The following is a 19566-nucleotide window of genomic DNA, read 5'->3' as shown; positions in this document are numbered from 1 at the left end:
CATCTCGGTTTAAGAACGGTTTTGGTTTAAGAACAGACTTCCGGAACAGATTAAGTTTGGAAGCCAAGGTACCACTGTATATGCCATATCCCAGATTTCACTCTCCAGGAATCTATAGAGGGATGGTATCTTTCCACTTCTGGCTGTCGTTAGCAAATGAGTGGTCATTTCTGTATCTTCGTATTTTTTTTAACCTGCCTTTGAGCCTGGCAACAGTCCCCTAAGGCAGCAGACAATAAGTGAATATGCACATATACATAGGATTCTTTTTTAAAGGTAGTGGAGACTTATGGGGGCTGGAGGAAGGGGATGATGGGAAAAGACCAGAGCCCAGGTCCTAATCAAGAGATTGCTGCTGCCAGGGCTGCTTCAGCTGCTGCTCTTCAAACATCTCTTGGTGTCCTCCACCCCAAGGCCTTCCTGGTCCAGGAATGGCAATACCTGTTGAACCAGTGATTGTTGGTAAAAGGTACTTCTAGCCAATGAGGCTAGCTGAGCCTCCAGTGACAGTGCTGGATCCATAAGCACCCCCAAACTGTGAACTATGGGGTGCGGAACTCATCTCACATTTCAGGCTGAGGGAGCCGGTGTTTGTCCACAGACAGCTTTCTGGGTTATGTGGCCAGCATGACTAAACCGCTTCTGGCACAACAGGACATTGTGACGAGTGCCAGAGCGCATGGAAGCGCTGTTTACTTTCCTGCTGCAATGGTACCTATTTATCGACTTGCACTGGTATGTTTTCGAACTGCTAAGTTGACAAAAGCTAGGATAGAGCAACGGGAGCTCACCCTATCATGGGGATTCGAACTGCCAACCTTCTGCTCGGCAAGAGGCCCAGTGGAATAGACCACAGCGCCACCTGCGTCCCTGCCAACCCCATCCAGAGTAGGCAACTGATCAATTTCTTAGACACGAAATGCATGTATTAGGAGAACCCACACATATGTATTATGAATTTTCATGTAGACTATTATTTCAAAATGTGGAGAACTGAAATTAAAACTAGAAAAATAAGAAACTGAGACAAACTCCTTTTCTCTACTTGAAGGCGATTTATACTGGCTTGAGGCAAAGAGACAGTCACAAGCCTGTAATAAACATAATTCAGCTCTGCATTCAAATAAGCTGCCCAAATCTGTATAAAATATCACTCAAGGAATACTTCAGTATACATAAATACTGCTTGCAGCAAACCTTGGTATATAAACCCACAAGTTCAGTTACTGAATTCTACTGCATTGTATTGATGCTAAGGAACATTTTCCCCCCTTTTATAACTTAACACATCGCACGTGTAGAACACAAAATGTTGCCATTCAAAGGAAGTCGAGAGGAACCTGAAACAACAAATTTTCAAAGGAACAGCATAGAGTAATATGTTAAAGGCATTCCACAGTAAGTTGGAATGGAACAAGCTGTATTAGATTATGATGGAATGCAAATTAAATGAGTTTCAGAAGTGCTGCCGCAGGTAAAAACAAAAGGAAAATTAGAAGGAAGTTCTAAAATTTCACCAACAAGCTGCCCTCTCTCATTTTCCTTTGAAGAAAAGTCATGTTTTCATGTGTTCATGATTATAGTTAATGACTGCTGTAGAGATGGGGCTGAGCCAAAGCCATGTATCTGAACAGCTCCAAGACTCCAGGAGAGACCTGGCTTTGAAACGATTTCCTACGCCTCAGGTCTATGTGGAGAACATGGCAAACTTAACACTGCTGCTACCACTGAGGATATTACCTCGAAGGTTTTAAATGGATGAGAAGCCTTGCTTTCATAAATGGTTTAAAATATAATCACATGTGGTTTTAATAAGAGGACATCCTACCTCCATTTTATGTAGAAGAAACTTAAATAAATTCATAATCTGTTTATTGCACCTGTAATTTTTAATCAAATATATTTTTTTTAAAAAAAACCAACAGCACTCAGTGTATGAAGTTAGGTCATAGCCTTTTGCAAAAAGGCATGGCAAAAAAAAAGTACCGGTACATCTATGTGTGCTTTCACATCTACCTTCTGAAACACTGAAATCCCCAAAGTAAAGTACAGTACTCAGCTTCTGCAGTGCCAAAACAATAGGGATTAAACTACTTCTGTTCACTGTGATTCATCCAGTTACCAAGATGAAGTCTTTATTGCTAAAAATTTTGCACAGGTAAATTGCTGCTCCTTGAGAGGATACATATGAACATGTTCACATACATCCTGCTTGGATTTTACAATGCATTCCATTAACCATGAATTTAATTTGGACTAATCATAGCTCAGAACCCAAACCATGGCTGAGCTCCAAATGCACAATAAGCTAGCCATGGTTTACTGAAATTTATCAACAGTCATTTGCTATATGCTCAGAACTCCCAATTCTGCTCAGCAATCCCAATTCTATGCTGCAGAGGCTACAGGAGGCATGGCAACTGCAATCATTAATTAATTATAGAAAACAGTAGTTATTGCAAACACAGTAATATCCCCTCTCAATATTTAAGACTATACATTCTCTCTCTGAAATTCTCAGCCTGCCCTCTCCCTAGTCACCTTTTTCCTGTGGCTATGGCTTAACATTCTTCTACCTCTTTTCTTTCGCCAAGGACAAAACTTGCTTGAGCCAACATCTGTGGAATGAAAAGCCCTTCCTGATATATTCAAACTTTGTGGTAATAAATGGGGCAGATTTCATTATGTCCCCCATCTGCAGATCAATGCTACTGCAAGTTGAATGCTTACTTTGTCCACAATCATTTTCTGATTACCTTTTTTGTCTCACAACTACAGGAGAAACTTTGGGTCAAATGGAGGATGCATATTTCCCTACCAAACTTGCAGGGGGCAGATTAGTCATTATATGGAGGCAAAAACAAGCAAACAGCTAACTAGGAATCAGGTCAATTCAAAGGCTTATGAAACTTTCACTTATGCAGATTAAATGGAATCCTCAGGCCCCTGGCACAATTCCATTGCAGTTTTTAGTGGTGAAAAGTCCTAGAAGCTGATGAAACAAGAAACCCAACCCATAAATAACCACTACAAAGGGGAAACTATTTGGCTAGAAAGCTGGGGCTAGGATTTTGTTTTTTTGTACTGCTTTAGCAGAAACTTGCCAACAGTAAACATACATATGGGTTCCATAAAAGATATCACATCTCATGCAATGCCCATGGCTAGTTGCCCGATACATGAGGAAGAGAAAATGATCTTTTTAACATTTAGTAACTCCAGCCCCAGTTTTATGCATGAGAATATAATACAGAATCTATTCAGCTGTATACTATGAATCTAGGACTATAGCGCTGTAGAAACAGAACCATTGTTAGATGTGGTTATTGGCATGTGGAGGCCATACTGGATATAAATTTAATTACAAAGTTGTATCAGAAGGGATGGTTTTCATTTGTGACGTTTCATTAAAATTTAGAACAGTCTTGAACTACAACTAGCTTTGAAAATCCATTGTGGTTTTTCAGAAACACCAAATTAAAAAAAAAAATCTACAGGCCCAGCTTAATGAAAAACAAACACACTGCTAAATTCAAGCATGGTTCAATGGATTTATGTGGAAACACCCAATTAATGAAAGCTGCCATAAGCATTGCACTTCCAGCATCAATAAACTACCCTTTTTCCAATACAGAGATTTTTGTGTGCCCATTTCCTTCACACTACTTGGGATTCTTACATTTTTTCCAGTACTGCTCCAGTCATTCTTACATTTTTTCCAGTACTGCTCTTTCAGCCAAGCGTGTGTCTATTAAATGATCTTTTCAGGGGCTTAGGTGCCAAGGGAGACACTAAAATAATTCCAACAGTATCATGGCAGTTTTTCACACCAAGACCATCTTGCAGGTTCAGGATCTCAGAATCCTAGTACAGACATCCATTCCAGGTGTTCTATTGACAAGAGTTTTGAAAGGGTACACATTCTATTTTATATACAGTTTGTTTGTGCATCACTCCCAGAACATCTGTTTGTTATACTGAAAGCATTACATTTGGCAGTTCTATCCCTCAAACTTCATGAATGCTTGAAATTAAACAGATTTTAAGAGATTATTTTTCTGAACTAAAGCTACAGAACATTATGCTGAAGATTTAAATTGCAACTAGCAGACTTTTCCAGTCATTATTTAAAATAAAATGCAATGCACATCAAATCCTAGTGTTTGTGGAAAATACATGCAGCATGTTTGACTTGCAAAAACAACGTTCCAGTGTAGCCCGCTTCTGTTCAGGGTCCCAGACAGCCAGTCATTCCTTTTACAGTTGTACCTCTGGTTACGAAATTAATTCGTTCCTGAGCTCCATTCTTAACCTGAAACAGTTATTCACCTGAGGTAGCACTTTAGCTAATGGGGCCTCCCACTGCCACAGAAATCGTGCTCCAGCGGTGCAGCGGCAGCAGGAGGCCCCATTAGCTAAAGTGGTGCTTCAGGTTAAGAACAGTTTCAGGTTAAGAACGGACCTCCGGAAGGAATTAAGTACTTAACCTGAGGTACCAGGTTTTTCTCTGTTCATCCTGCATTAACAAGAAATGGGATTACCACCAATTATCAAACAACTTTTTCAGTTCTTCATAGTATTCATATTCTTTATTGGGCCTTTATTTTTTGCCTGTCAGAACATGCCCAGGTCTGCTTAAATACATTCTTACAGAGACAAAAGTGTTTCCGGTGCATATCAACTCCAAGGAAAAATACTACTTTAGACCTTGCCTTACTCAGAAAGCCTTGTCACAATAGCTGTTTTATTTCTAAATGGCATGTGTTTGCATAAGGAAAACCTCCTCATATTGTTGTCTGATGGGGTGGCAGCATGGCCCAAATGCTGGTGCAGACTTGTAATTACAAAAGGAAAAAGGTCTAGAAGGTTATTCAAACCAAACCCTCTTGTGAATGGGAGACAAAAAAGTCAAGGATGTAGAACAGGCTTTTTCCTTACGCTGTAGCATAGATTCACCAAAACTTACAGAACAAGAGACTGTTGGATTTGTAACCATTTAAAACTAGTAGTGACAATGGCCGGATTCCAACTAAAACCATAGTTTTAGCAAGATGAAAACGAACGTACGCAAACCTCAAGCTTTCATATTATCCTCTCCCATCTCCTTCAAGGAGATCAAGTCTTAAACTTCCAATTGAACCACAGCTAATGCTACATCCAAAGCTTAACCAGTGGTTTCAAACAAACCATGGTTATGATAAATCACAGTTTGTTGAGTTCAAATGACACATCAAGCTACAGCTGATTTTAAAAAATGGAAGTAAAAGCTTCTGAACTCCGTCTTGTGGCCCTGCTAGAACACAGCCCAATGGTTGTTTAGGCTCATTCTTATAATAGTAAACCATGGGTAGACAAACTAAGGCCCAGGGGCCAGATCCAGCCCAATTGCCTTCTAAATCCGGCCCACGGACGGTCCGGGAATCAGTGTGTTTTTACATGAGTAGAAGGTGTCCTTTTATTTAACATGCATCTCTGGGTTATTTGTGGGGCCTGCCTGGTGTTTTTACATGAGTAGAAGGTGTCCTTTTATTTAAAATGCATCTCTGGGTTATTTGTGGGGCCTGCCTGGTGTTTTTACATGAGTAGAAGGTGTCCTTTTATTTAAAATGCATCTCTGGGTTATTTGTGGGACCTGCCTGGTGTTTTTACATGAGTAGAATGTGTCCTTTTATTTAAAATGCATCTCTGGGTTATTTGTGGGGCATAGGAATTTGTTCATATATATTTTTCCAAAATATAGACTGCCCCCTCAAAAGGTCTGATGGACAGTGGACCGGCCCCCTGCTGAAAAAGTTTGCTCACCCCTGAGGTAAACTATAATTTAGTACAGCCTTCCCCACCCTGGTACCTTCCAAATGCTTTGGACTACAACTATCACCTTTCCTAGCCAATAGCCATGCCGGAAGATTGAGGATCACAGGCAGAGCTTTAAAAGAAATTAAGGGGAGGAAGTAGTCTTGCACATTGCTTTTTTGACACTGCACCCCAAAATTAGGAAGTCATCAGACAACTGTACAGTGGAACAATAGAATAACAGATGAACGTAGTAAAAACAAACTTTTCAGTACTTCAGCTTTATGACACTTTGTTGTAGTAAAACTTTAAAAAAATCATTTCCAAGATCCATATTGTGAAAGTGGAAAAACTGTATTTCCACATAAACAATAGATACAATCTGCTTAAATCTAAATTGAAAAACTTATTTTTCAATAATTTCCTTAATGGATAATATATGAAAACAAGACTGACTACTGCAAATTCATTTTGCAGAACAGCGCAATCAGTTAGAAAACAAGGTAAAAAAAAATTTAGGCACATATGTACAACTGAGACACTTGCGAACTAGAGAGTTGGGCAGCAAAAATCCCAAACTGACAGAGAGCTTTCTGAACACAAGGCTAATGAATGAGATTATGTAACATTAAACAAATTTGCAACACTAACCAAAACATTTTAGCTCAGTAGTAGCAAAACCAAATTTGACTGAGATAAGAATGTTTGTCAGTATATGCCTATCGGGCAACTAAGTTAGCCCGGCACAAAGTATACAGAATGGATGGCAGGAACAAACTTCAAAAGCAGAGTGTACACCATACACTCAATCAGCAAATAAAAAGCACTTCAAACCAGCTCTCTTTCCCTCTATACTCTGCTTTTCATGAATGAAACTCTATTGTTTAAAGCCACAGGCTACCACGATAAGGGCTGTCACATGGAAGTTAGAGCAAACTTGTTTTCTACCGCTCCGGAGGGTAGGACCTGAACTGACTGCTTCAAGTTACAAGAAAGGGCATTCCAACTAAACGTCAAGAAGAACTTTCTGACATTCAGGGTTGTTTGACAGTGAAATGGGCTCCCTCAGAAGGTGGTGGACTCTCCTTCCTTGGAGGTTTTTAAGCAGAGGTTGGATGGCTATCTGTCATGGATGCTTTATTTGAGATTCCTACATTGCAGGGGGTAGGACTAGATGATTCTCAGGGTCCCTTTCAACTCTACAGCTCTATGATTTCAAAACAAAAATACTTTCGACATATTTAACATATATACACAAAAGGAAGCAGAAAAATAATACTCTTCTCCATGTAAATCACACATTACTCTTCTACAATAAATTATAAAGATGCTAAAAATACAATCACAATCTGAATCCCCCACCCCCATCCCAAAGCTTTTTGGAATCTAGCTTGTATTTTCGTTGCTACTTTGATGATCAGCAAGTCTTTTTCTGCGAGCAAGGTACATATCATGTCCAGGGTGGGTCTGTTTGACACATACTGGAAGATACAAGTAAGGAATGTGTGCCTAGGGTGCTCACGTAAGGGGAAACTACATCGGTAATGAGAGACATCCTCAATCTGGCCCAACTCAGAAATATTGACTTTGCTGAGTTCGTATGTTATTAAACCTCCCATCCAATAAAGCAAACAGCCAAAATGTAAGGATCATTTTCGTACACATTGCTGATGAAGCAGAAGGATCCATTGCACAAATCTGTTGCGCCTTGTTCCACTGTGTAATGCTGCCTCTGAATGACATAACATCATTTGACTCCTCAGTCTTGCAACAGAAAACTGTGGTAAGAGAACTGTAACCCTCCCAATAGTTCAGCTTCCTAAACATGCCAAAGAGGAAGTATATTGTCATTGCTCATGCAACCTACCCCAGCTTTATATTAATAGAATGAATGCTGAAGTAGAGAACAGTGAAAACAGAGCAACAAACGAAAGAAGATAAAGAAAAACATGGCACACCCAGCAAAAGAAAGCAAAGGCACAGATCAGCAATGAATTGCCTGCCCAAACCAAACACACATACCGCTGATTTAGCAGCAACCACAGTCGAAGACACCTGCAGGGTCATGAAAAAACCATGCATTTGTTCAATTTCCATCCCCACTAACATCTCACTATTATGCAACATGTCCAAACAAGTGAAATCAGACTGGGCAGAATACGAGCTCATACATATCAACTATAAGATCTATATTTTACTAGCAAGAAAAAATTGCGCCCATTAGACTATTTTTGAAGCTTCGTCATCTGTGGGCCTCTCTAACCAGGCTGCTTGCCAAATTATGTATGGTAATCTTGTGGTATGGATTAATGCCTAAAAAGTAGACTCAAGCCATTCTGTTTTTGTTGTTTTCATTCTAGTTCAAAGAAAATGATTATTATACATCTGGACCCATCCCCTTATGGCTTCACATCTTTCCCTTATGGTTTTTGGTTTTTTTAACAGAGCATCACATCAAGAATGGAACAAGTGCCAAGCAATTTCACTTAGTAGTTATTTTACTATGAAACTGAAAACAAAAATTAAATGCAACGTTGCTTTCCCTCACATGAGCCATGCAATAGCAAAATAAGTTCTTCAGAACGACTTCCTTTCATATGCCTAAGCAAAGCAGTAATTTGATATTTGTAGCAGAACCAGTGCAGCAGGGTTGTTAAGTTGCAGACTAACAATATCTAACCCTTGTGCAACCTCTTGGCTTATAGGTAATATTTTATTCCACATTCAATTTCAATTTCTGACACGCCCCTTCACCACCTGTCCCAGGAGGCGTTACAGCCATTTACATATTAAAATCGGTTTATAATACGTTATAGACAAGAGGTGGGTCCTTAAAAAAACAGAAGCAAAAGAACACTCCTTTTTACAGTGCTATCTCTTTATCAAAGACGCTTCCGTAGGACAATTTCAGTCTACCAAATATGGACCTTTAATACCGTAAAACTTATTCAACATTAGTAGGTGGGTCTACTTAGCCATTACTACCTTTCCCTTCAGCAATAAAAATGCTTCTCTTTTATCTTTTCCTAATCCAGCTCTAGAGGTGCTCTGACTGTACACCAGGCATAGGCAAACTCGGCCCTCCAGATGTTTGGGGACTACAACTCCCATCATCCCTAGCTAACAGGACTAGTGGTCAGGGATGATGGGAGTTGTAGTCCCGAAGTATCTGGAGGGCCGAGTTTGCCTATGCCTGCTGTACACCATCCCTTCAAGAGTGAAGACTCCTCCAAAAAGCAGCTTTGTGTCAACAATGAAGGAAAGTTATAGAACGTCTGAAGCGTCCAACTTGCCTTTGCAGAAAGCATCAGATGAATTAAGGAGTTATTCTACATTGCAGGTACATATATGCATGGGGGTATAAACAGTGAGATGAGAAGGAAACAAAATACAGAAAATTATAGGCAATTATAATTCGGTACTTAACAGTGTTAATTCACAAAGCAGTTTGAGCGATATATTCTGGGTCACTCAGCCATCTGACACAGGTTTAGGGGATGCAGGGCAGGAGAGAATGGCTGAAATTTGCAACTTGCCACTTTTGTCTTATGGAAGCCTTACTGTCACAGCTGAGTGACACTGCTGGATACAACCCAATTGTTACTATCGTTTTAATCTGTTCGCATTTTCACAAGGTTAGTCAACGGATGAGTCATTAATTCTGTTTTCATTAACTACAGTGGTCATTTACTTGTTTAATTTATCACATTTTTGCAATAGATAAAGCTTTTAAATCAGGTCACATATAGAATTTTCAGGGAATATAAACAAACAAATAAGGTACTTGAGTAAAAACTTCCAGAAGCATTTCCTTAAAATTTGCTAGATTAAGGAGTACCAATTGCAATCAAAACCGCTATAACATTTCCCAAGCCTTCCTGTTAAAACAAGCTGCATGCCTCACTGTTAAAAGAAAATGACAGAGAGAAATACTCACACTTTCTGGATGCTGAATAGCAGCTTCCCACTGCAGTCTTATTCTCTGGGGCATCATCACATCATCCTGTAATAAATGGCACACTGTAACTATATGTGAAAGAGGGCCCACCACTGTTCTCAAACAATAACTAGAGATGGTTGCCAGATTAACTGGTCACTTTACTAGCCCAAGTACAAAACTATAAAATACACAATTGGCTGCAACTACTGGAGGGATTCCAGATACCACTTTATTTCAATAGTTTATGCATGGCTACCAGGGTAGTAAATTTAGCCCCCAAAAGAAAATTAACATAAATTAGAACTAGAAGGGAAAATCCAGACTTTTTACAGTAGACAAAAAGTGAAACTGTTACCATTTTATACAATAAACCAAACCACATTTCAGAATTTCCTACCCACGGCAGAGCCTAAGTGTTCAAAAATATACTATTACTATGTCTTGCTATTTATGTATATTGATGTGTAAAGCACTTTAAAATCATTTTCCTAGCAACTCTAGCAAGAGTTATGTGAGGGAGATGGTTATGCTTCTGATTTTATACTTGGGGAACTAAGGCTAAAAGAAAGGCTTCATTAGGATTTGAACCAAAGTATCACTGAAACCACTGACTATACTATATTGTATCCATTTGAACCCACTCGTATCTGCCTGTTTAGGTATTTGTAAGTTATATCAACGCCAGTGTATAGACTGATCATCATATCAACAACTCATTCAAGAAGCCATATTTTGAACTGAGGCTGAAGAGCCAGTGGTATTGGCTGAGCATAGGGCTCCTCTAGATCCCTTCAGAGCCATCATCTTATTATGAGCCTCAAGAATCAGACATGATCTACTGATTCTGCAAGTTTCGAGTACATGGTGGCAGGCCAAGAGGGTCAAATTCTTGACTGTACTACTTCAGCCTGTAGGCGGGAGGTTATTTTTATGAGTTGTTTTTCAGTTTATTAAACTAAAAGATTAGTGAGCAAAGCTATGGTGAAGTGGTATAGTCCAGAAGTCAACCACCTCAGTCTACCACCTTGTGGAATGGGTCTGGTTGCAAGCTTTAAAAAGCCTTTTAAAAATTAGGCCTAGGATATCCGATAGACCTCTTGCACCCATATCAGCCTGCCCACACATTCAGATGCACAAAAGGGGCCTTCTATGTGTGTCCATCTCACAGATCACAAAGCTTGGTAACCTTACGACTTCTGAACGCCATGAGAGTGGATCTTCTACAGGCTCCCACGCTTCAAGCCTTTCCCTAAAGATGTAACTTTCCCAATGGGCTAATTGGTGATTGATGCTTTATGTCCTGGATTGTGGTTTGCTACTGCTGTGGGAAGTGTTTTAATTTGGTGTGAAAGCTTTTTTATTGGCTATTTTCCGGGGTCAGTTGATAGCTTTGTGGTTGTTGTTATTTTATAATTTTTGTTGTTGTAAGACCTCTTGGACAGAGACTACCCACATAAGCTGCCTAATTTTTTAAAACCCAACTAAACAAAACACCCTTCTGCCCTGTGCCCCCCATAGCACCTATGAAGTTTCTTACAAGTCTCCCGTTAACACACTGCAGCTATTCACTCCTATTTGCCTCTGTCCCAGCTTGCACATGGGCAAATATTTGAAGTGCATAAAGGGGAGAACTCTCCTAAAACCTCTGCTGCCACTGCCATTTGAGGGAGGGGGTGGAGTGCTTTGCCTGTGGGGAAAGCAATTAAGGTGCATAGTCAGGGGATCACAAGGATTAAGAGCTGCAATTGGGAACATTATGAAGCCCTTGGTCCAAGACTGAGCAACTAGTTCCCTCTCCCTGTTCTAAGAACTTGAAGCCACCCTAACACTACAGTTTATCCAAAAATGATAACAAGGTTGGGAAACAAATCTGTGCCAGTAGCTACATACAATTAGTCTACCTCAAGGTAAAACAAAAAACTTGAAAGTAAACCATCCAGCTTATCAGTTGTAGAAACCTGGTGAAAAGAGTCATAAGCCTTTTTTCATACATTCGTCAAGTTCCTAACTAGAGCATAATGGTTTTTTCAAAGACATGTCAGGAAGAAAATGGTCAACTGAGCACACACCTAGACAACATATAGAAGTACATAAAATGAATTGCAGTGGCATGAATAAAGTAGGCATACAACAGAATTAGTGCATCTTTTTGCAGCATTAGTTTAGAAGAAATGAACTACTCCAACCCCACTTTATAATCACTAACCTAAAATGTAATAATCAGATTGCTCTTATTCAATTATGCTAAAAGTTGAAATCAATATAATACAACACAGCTATAAACTGATATACGTTTTAGAAGCTGTGGGATACTATCATGGCCAGTTAGATTTTGGGGGGTTACCCTTGCTGAAGTTCTCCAGGCATTTTTTTTTTTTTGTTCTTTTTCAACCCCTTCCACAATATTCCATCTCTAGCTGAAGCAATTTCAATTTTTTAACTGCTTAGGAACATTTCTGTGTCTGCTTTGCTTGGTTCTTATAGATAAACTACATAAAGACAAGCTATAACTTGTTCATTATACTTCCTGTTTGTTTTCCTACTGCTGAGAGCCAGTGTGCTGTACTGGTTTGAGTGCAAACCAGGACCTGGAAACCAGAGTTCAAATTCCCACTCAGTTAACGAAGCACACTAGATGAACTTGGGCAAGTCACTGCCCAACCCACCTCACAGAGGCGATTAAATGCAGGGGGGGGGGGAATGTATGCTAATTGAGCTCCTTGGAGATGTCGGTGGGATATAAATGCAATAATGAATGAATAGCTCATCTTGAATAAAGTAGGATGTAGGATTACACATTGCAACAATCCAGTTGTTTTTGCTGTAGTGCCCTCCATGATTTTATATGCGGGGGAACTACTGGAAAAGATGCAGTACCTTAGATTGCTGTATGCAAGCTTGTGTTGGCACAGATACAACTAGATTTTTCTTTTATACGAGGGACTTCATTGCTTTTTATTCCTAGCAGGAACTATGGCAGTGAAATTGAAATATTTCCACTTGCTCTATGAATAGCAGATTTCCAACTGTTCACATCTCTGCTAAAGAGAGAATGATAATCCTACAATTTTGAATGAAAAGATTAAATGAGGAACTGACTCATTGACCCATCTAGACACTTTACTCGCAGGCACTGTAGAAGTGCTCACATGTACTCAGCGTTGTTTCTTTGATTAACTTGCGGGTGATTTCTCTTTTTTTGGGGGGGGGGGAAATCCGCTTTACACAGATGCAAGCAAAAAAGGAATTAATTTCTTAACTCCAGTACTGCACTGGAAATGTGTGTGCTGATCTATTGATCTGATCCAGAAGCCCTGCACGTGTGCATATGGTTTCCTATCTCAAACAACTTCTGCATTCATTTCAATAGTGCATTCATTTGCATGTGAGATCTTCTACCTCAGTTCAAACAAATGGGGAAACAACAGACACATAAGATCTAAGTACGCATTTGAGGGTCAACAGATTCTTAGATTTGAGCAAGTTTGCTTAGTTATGCACATCTGCTCAAGTTCTTATACAGCTGTTTTCATTATTATATTTAAAGTGCCTATACCTATTTCAACTTTCTTTCCTTCTTTTTCTCTTTCCTGGAGATGTTCCAGCACCCAACACTGAAGGTAGAATAGCTTTTTCTGTCCAAAGTGTTCAAATAAATGCTTATTTCCAACAAAAGGGACAGTTTCTATTGGCATGAACATAGAATAGATGGTTTACTGTTCAGAGCCTTTGATTTTATTCCCAATAAAATCTTTATGATCTACAGTAAAATTCAGTCTGGAAAAATATTCATTAGGTAGTCTCTGTGTCTTAACACACACACACACACACACACACACACATTCTCATTCTCCTTGCATGCTTGTTTAGCAGAAGAAATGTAAATTACCACAATGTTTTAAAAATTATTTTGCAAAGCAACTTGAAAATCTGATGTGTTGATAAACAACATTTGTTTTCTGTGTCTTTTTCTGTGTTTAACATAACAGAAATTCCTGAAATTTATACGCATCCATGAATTACTTGGTATTCTCATTGGAACCAATTTCTCGCTGCTATGCAGTAACTGCTGAAAAACAGATGTTACCAGCTGTGTGTGCTAACATTATCTGTGACTGCTCCTATATACCTCTTTTGATTCTTGGTTTCAGTTCACCAATTCAGTATCAAATTAATCAGAATATCATGTTGGTGTCAGTCATGTGAAATGCTCTTAATTACTGCCAAGACACTAACCTTCAGAAAATGTTGTACTTGTACATTCAGGTACGTTATAGGCTGAAAAAAATGTGTTGCTTCATTTTTTCTAGTATATCAGACATGCAAGAAGAATCTATTGATAGGTGATGGTTTATTGATATTTCTTGTATTTGAACTGGCAATGAGATTGAATCGGTTACGAAATATACACAATCTGTAATCATTATAAACTTTTAAATAAGAGTTCCTTGAATGTGAAGCCCTGAGAAAGAGATTCTGAGTTCAGGGTGCCAGAACAAAAGATGGGTACTTAAAATATCCTAATTCAGAATGTCCTAATTCAGTTAGAAACACACACACATTTGGAGGGGGGATTGAGGCAGGGGATTGCTCAGCAATATTTGACAAAAGCATATTTTATTGAGATTAACATCCTAGGAACTATTGTGGTTTTGAATTTATTTATTCATTAGTCCAATATATTGATGGGGAAGGAAAACTTTTTCTTTAAAAAAAATCCAGACCCACCTTTGCAAGGTGTTTTGGTTTACCAGTATGTTTCCTATTCCACCTTGTATTTAGTGGCAGTTCAGTGGGTGGGGGCAGATATCCAGAGGCCACACAGCCACAGCATGAAGTCCCCACAATTGCATGTAGAGTTGGCTATGTGTGGCCCCTGCCAACTAGGTTAAGCTCGGTGTTACCACTACTGCAAATCCTTGGATTTCTCAGGGACACAGGAAGCTACCACCTCATGCACCTCCACAAGATGGTACATGGTAAGCTTTTGTGGGTCGGGGCCTCCTGAATTCATCCTAACGTTGAGAGGCATTTAACAGAGGAACTAAATATATGCCTCTTCTTCCTGCACTGCAAGCAAATTTATATGCTTTACTTCTACAGATTAATTTTTAAAATCCTGAATAAATAAAATTGTCATTTAACCTCACAAAAGATGAGCCACTGCACCTCTTCAGACAAGAGAAACCCTATTCCAAAATCTACCAGAGTTATAGCACTACACTTTCTTGGCCCCACCAGAGAACAGTGGCAGCTAGCAGGGGGACGGGGGCTGAATAGCTGACTAGAGGAGGAAAGACAGCTGGTTTGAAGTGCTTTTTTATTTGCTGATTGTGTGTATGATGTATGCAAGCTATTTCCACTTGTCACAAGATCACTTCTCATTTTTCTGTACAAAATAAGTCAGTCAAAGATTTTTTTTGGGGGGGGGTGAACTGAGGGTTTGTGGTTAGATGCCACATAGTTTCACTTTCTGTGAGAAGGGGACAATTCCTACTTAATCATCCTAGCATAGCAAGTTGGTCTCTATATATTTAAAGTGCTCTGCCTTGACTGTAAAGGGAACATCTAAACTGATAGTAGGGTTACGTTTTGCAGAATTTGAGGGCTAGTCTCTTGTGGAAGTAGGTAAACCCGATACAAATACATGTGGTTTGAATGCCTTCTTTCCTGAAGGTGGATGGAGATCAACAACATAAAAACATCTGGCCTTGTTTAGAAATCCCTGCTGGTTTTTCATGTGAAACAGATATCTTCTTCTTGCAACAAATTGCTTACCTGCTCAGAAAGGACTTGGGAGGACAGAAGCATGTCTGTTATTATCAAATTCCTGTAACACTGGATTATTTGGAGTGCATGTTATGAAATTTATTTCGTGGCATAGTGATTGCTTATAATGACCCATTTGACAGTAGAATATTTGAATTTTCTTTATTCTGTTCTCATGCCATCAGGTCTAAGAAAAATGGCACATCAAGTAAAACAATACCTATTATCCAATTAGAAGTGCCTGCTAGGTTGCAGATTTAAAAGGTGTGTGCCACTTAAACTTCCAATACAGTGGTACCTTGGGTTAAGTACTTAATTTGTTCCGGAGGTCCGTTCTTAATCTGAAAATGTTCTTAACCTGAAGCACCACTTTAGCTAATGGGACCTCCTGCTGCTGCCGCGCCGCCGAAACACGATTTCTGTTCTCATCCTGAAGCAAAGTTCTTAACCCGAGGTACTATTTCTGGGTTAGTGGAGTCTGTAACCTGAAGCGTATGTAACCTGAAGCGTATGTAACCCGAGGTACCACTGTATCTCAACGGTTAAGAAAATGTCCAGATACAGAAGCAGAGTTTTATAAGGTTGAATACTTATTACATTTAAAAAGTACCACAACACCATAACCACATGAAACAGTTTTTTACCAAATTATGGAAAACCATTAGCATAGAATGATAAAAAGGAAATGGACAATTAAACATTTTGTTTCAGGTAGGCAATGCATTTGGCAAAAATTAAAAAAAATCACTTACAGAATCCAGAAAGCACAGATAAGTCCCCGAGCTCTGATCTATTGCATGATTTTTAGCAAAGCCCACTGCAGATAAAGCAAAGTTACAAAAGAGTGCATGAGCATCATTGCAATTTGCAATCTAAGTTTTTCTACTCAAAAGCACACTAGGTGACATTGAAGTTCCTTGCCAGATTTCAGAATTGCAGCCCACAGTAAGCAAGCCATAATGGATGCTTGAGTTGCACACCCATGGCAAATTTTATTATTTCCTTCCTGGATACCTCTTCATGTATATGAACATTATGAATATAGAGCCTTGAACTTCACAAATAAATGATAACTAAACCTCTGTGGGGCAATGGGTCAGTGTGTGTCTGGCTATTAACCAGAAAGTTGGTGGTTTGAGCCCACCCAGGGATGGATGTGGTAGCATTCCTGCATTGCAGGGGGCTGGACTAGGAACACCTTTCCAACTCTACAATTCTATGATTCTAGGAAATCATTTAAATTAAAACTCAACCATTCAAAGTTCTATGGCTGCCGTAACTAAATTAAAATGACTGGAAAACACAGTAAAACCTTACAAGACCTGGACATGTTTACTGAAAAGTAAAGCAGGTCTGGGCATGTTGAATGAACAGAACCAATAGCTCGGAATAATTATCTCCTGAGGAATAAAATGAATAGACTAAAATTGAACAACTAATCCTGCCACAGAGCAGTAACTGTTCCAGCAGGATCAGTTGTGTAATCAAGTTTGTCTCTCTCTCTCCCCATCCCAAGCATATAATGTTTCAAATAATTGTCTGATTATAGCAAGGAAGGCTAAAAGGATGCTATGATTAAGGGCACATTCAAAGGTCATAAAATCAGTCATGGATGATTCTTATAAGGAAGCTTGTGGGGTCGCCACTGTGATGAAAGGTAGCCAGAAATTTAGATTCATTGTCATTTAAATCACTTGCCCAACACTCCGTAAGTAGCTTGATCCATATGTTACTGCTACTGCTTTTACACATCACAAAAATCAGTCATAAAGGCTGACTTGAGTCATTCGGATTTCATAATATATGAATGCTGGAGGACATTTGGTTATTCATGTGACAGGCAAAGTTTAGGATATGCTTAAAAAAATTAAGTCAAAACAATCTTACAAATATTTTAAAAGGTCAGCACTTAAATGCACATATGGGTAACAAGCTGGTGAGATAAGTGGGTCAGATGAGAAACAATCATGTTTGTTTGTTTGTTCATTCAAGTGCAAATAGTTTAGAAGTAAGCTTAATTAAAAACAAGACACCCAAAGTTTTGGTAGTTAGCTAGTCATAAAATGCCCTTTTGACATCAGCACAATTATAGGATTTCCAAAAGATTTTATTCAGCATGGAAACTGGATTATTTAAACAACTGGTCTAAGGCAATGAATTTTGTTTGGCATAAGCAAAGAATTCGCTGCAATATTGCTATACTGATGAGACTCAAATGTTTGTGCCAAGGCCTTGCATTTTGCAAGGCCTGCTTACTTAGCAAAAAGAGCCTGTTACCATGGTCACAGGAGGGGGGGAAACTAAGACCCCGTGAGATATTAACATTCCTCACTCTTGGAAAGAAGTTGTTTTGTGTTAGTTTCTTTAAAGCCACTGACCCCTCTCTTTTGTGGGGGGAGGTTTCCCTTTTGTTTTCCTTTTTCCTTTTCCATGGCAAAAAAGAATCAGAAATGAATCTTAATCCAGGGTAAACAATCCAGGACGTGAAGACTGTCACATTTGTTTCGTTATTGGGGCTGCTTGTTTCAAAGGAAGTACTCCCTACAAGTTTTAACTACTCTTAACCACAGGAAAGTAAATCACTTAGGACAAAGGGGTCACAAAGATTTCCATCGAAACTGGCTGCCCAAATGTAAATACAAACGAGCTGCTCCACACTGGAAAATGATTACTGCATGGCAACCTGCTTTCAAAGGTATATAGTTTGAACAAAATACACCTTTCCCAACCCAATTTGCGAATGACTGGGAAAATTCAGAAGCCATAGGTTTTTTTTCCTTCCTATGTCTATGCATTTTTTTCACATCATAAAATGTACCGTATTTTTCGCTCTATAAGAGGCACCAGACCACAAGACGCACCTAAGTTTTTGGAGGAGGAAAACAAGAAAAAAAATATTCTGAATCTCAGAAGCCGGAACAGCAAGAGGGATCACTGCGCAGTGAAAGCAGCAATCCCTCTTGCTGTTCTGGCTTCTGGGATAGCTGCGCAACCTGCATTCGCTCCATAAGATGCACACACATTTCCCTTTATTTTTTAGGAGGGAAAAAGCGAGTCTTATAGATAAAAAAATACAGTACTTTTTTAAAGTAAAAACTAAGACTCCCAAACTCTAACACTTTGCCAATCATATGCATATTAGCCTGGAAACCAAATGTCAAATAATTATTTGGTTTTTTGTAGAATTGTCAGTATTTTCCCCAAGTCTATGGTTGTTTTTTCAATGTTACACAGCTTCCAAAAGAGGCTCAGACTTTAATGAGTGTCTAAGGAACAGTTTTATGCTTCTGGAGTAGTCACCATGTAACAACCCATAAACTTGAGGAATTGTTGGTAAATACAAGGAACAGTTACAATAAATGAGGGGTCCACATCTGATGGAGGAATCAACTACGCGGAAAGAACAGCAGGCTTCACTCAGGTCATCATGTATTTACTTTCATGTGAAAATGTTTCGAACTGGGCTGCAATACCACAAAGGGTGCACATATTGCTACTGGTATTCTAACAGGAAAAAGCAAACCCCTTCCCTCCTCTCCATGTTATTCTCACCATAACACCGGGTGGTGGGTTTGGCTGAGAGGCACTGACTGGCCCAAGGTCACCTCATGAGCATCCATGACAGAGTGGGAGTTTGAACCCTGTTCTCCCAGATCCCAGTTCAGTATTTGCCAGTGATTATACCACACTGGCTGGCTAGCTTACTCTCTGAGCTTGTTTAAGACTGCAGGCTTTTCCACACTTAACTTTTGCTCTGCTCTTTCCAGGCAGAGGTCTGCACTTTAATGGTTCATGTCTAAGCGATTGGTTTCCCCCCTGCCACGAAGCTTTCCCAGTGAAGATCCAATCTTTAAAACTGACTCAGAACAAACGTCAATTCAGGTTTTCCACAGATTGATGTTTGCTCCAATTGCACTTTAAAGAGCAGGTTTTTGTGGGGAAAGCTCCAGAGCAAAAAAGGGGTGCTTAAACACAGAGCTTTAAATCTCGGACCATGCCTGGAAAGAGTGGAGGAAAGGTAAGTGAGGATAAGCCCTCGGTCTAGCATTGCTAGTTGTTGGAAA

General features: G+C 39.4%; 1 protein-coding gene across 2 annotated transcripts in view; it reads right to left on the bottom strand.

Moving 5' to 3' along the window:
• The window catches only part of B3GNTL1 (UDP-GlcNAc:betaGal beta-1,3-N-acetylglucosaminyltransferase like 1), a 162087-nt gene that overhangs the window by 135924 nt on the left and 6597 nt on the right, over positions 1-19566 (bottom strand). The window contains exons 4-6 of one of the 2 annotated variants that reach the window (XM_083428425.1): positions 16255-16319; positions 9731-9796; positions 7816-7848 (exon numbers count right to left, since the gene is read on the bottom strand). In XM_083428425.1, coding sequence (XP_083284551.1) covers positions 7816-7848; positions 9731-9796; positions 16255-16319 — 164 coding nt within the window. The remainder of the gene's footprint in view (positions 1-7815; positions 7849-9730; positions 9797-16254; positions 16320-19566) is intronic. The other variant, XM_083428426.1, reaches the window with a different exon arrangement.

Source organism: Podarcis tiliguerta (genome assembly GCF_965153285.1).
Source record: "Podarcis tiliguerta genome assembly, chromosome: 2".
In the NCBI taxonomy this organism is placed as follows: Eukaryota; Metazoa; Chordata; class Lepidosauria; order Squamata; family Lacertidae; genus Podarcis; species Podarcis tiliguerta.
The sequence above is the reverse complement of the archived record's forward strand: the minus strand, read 5'-3'. Positions and strand labels throughout refer to the sequence as shown.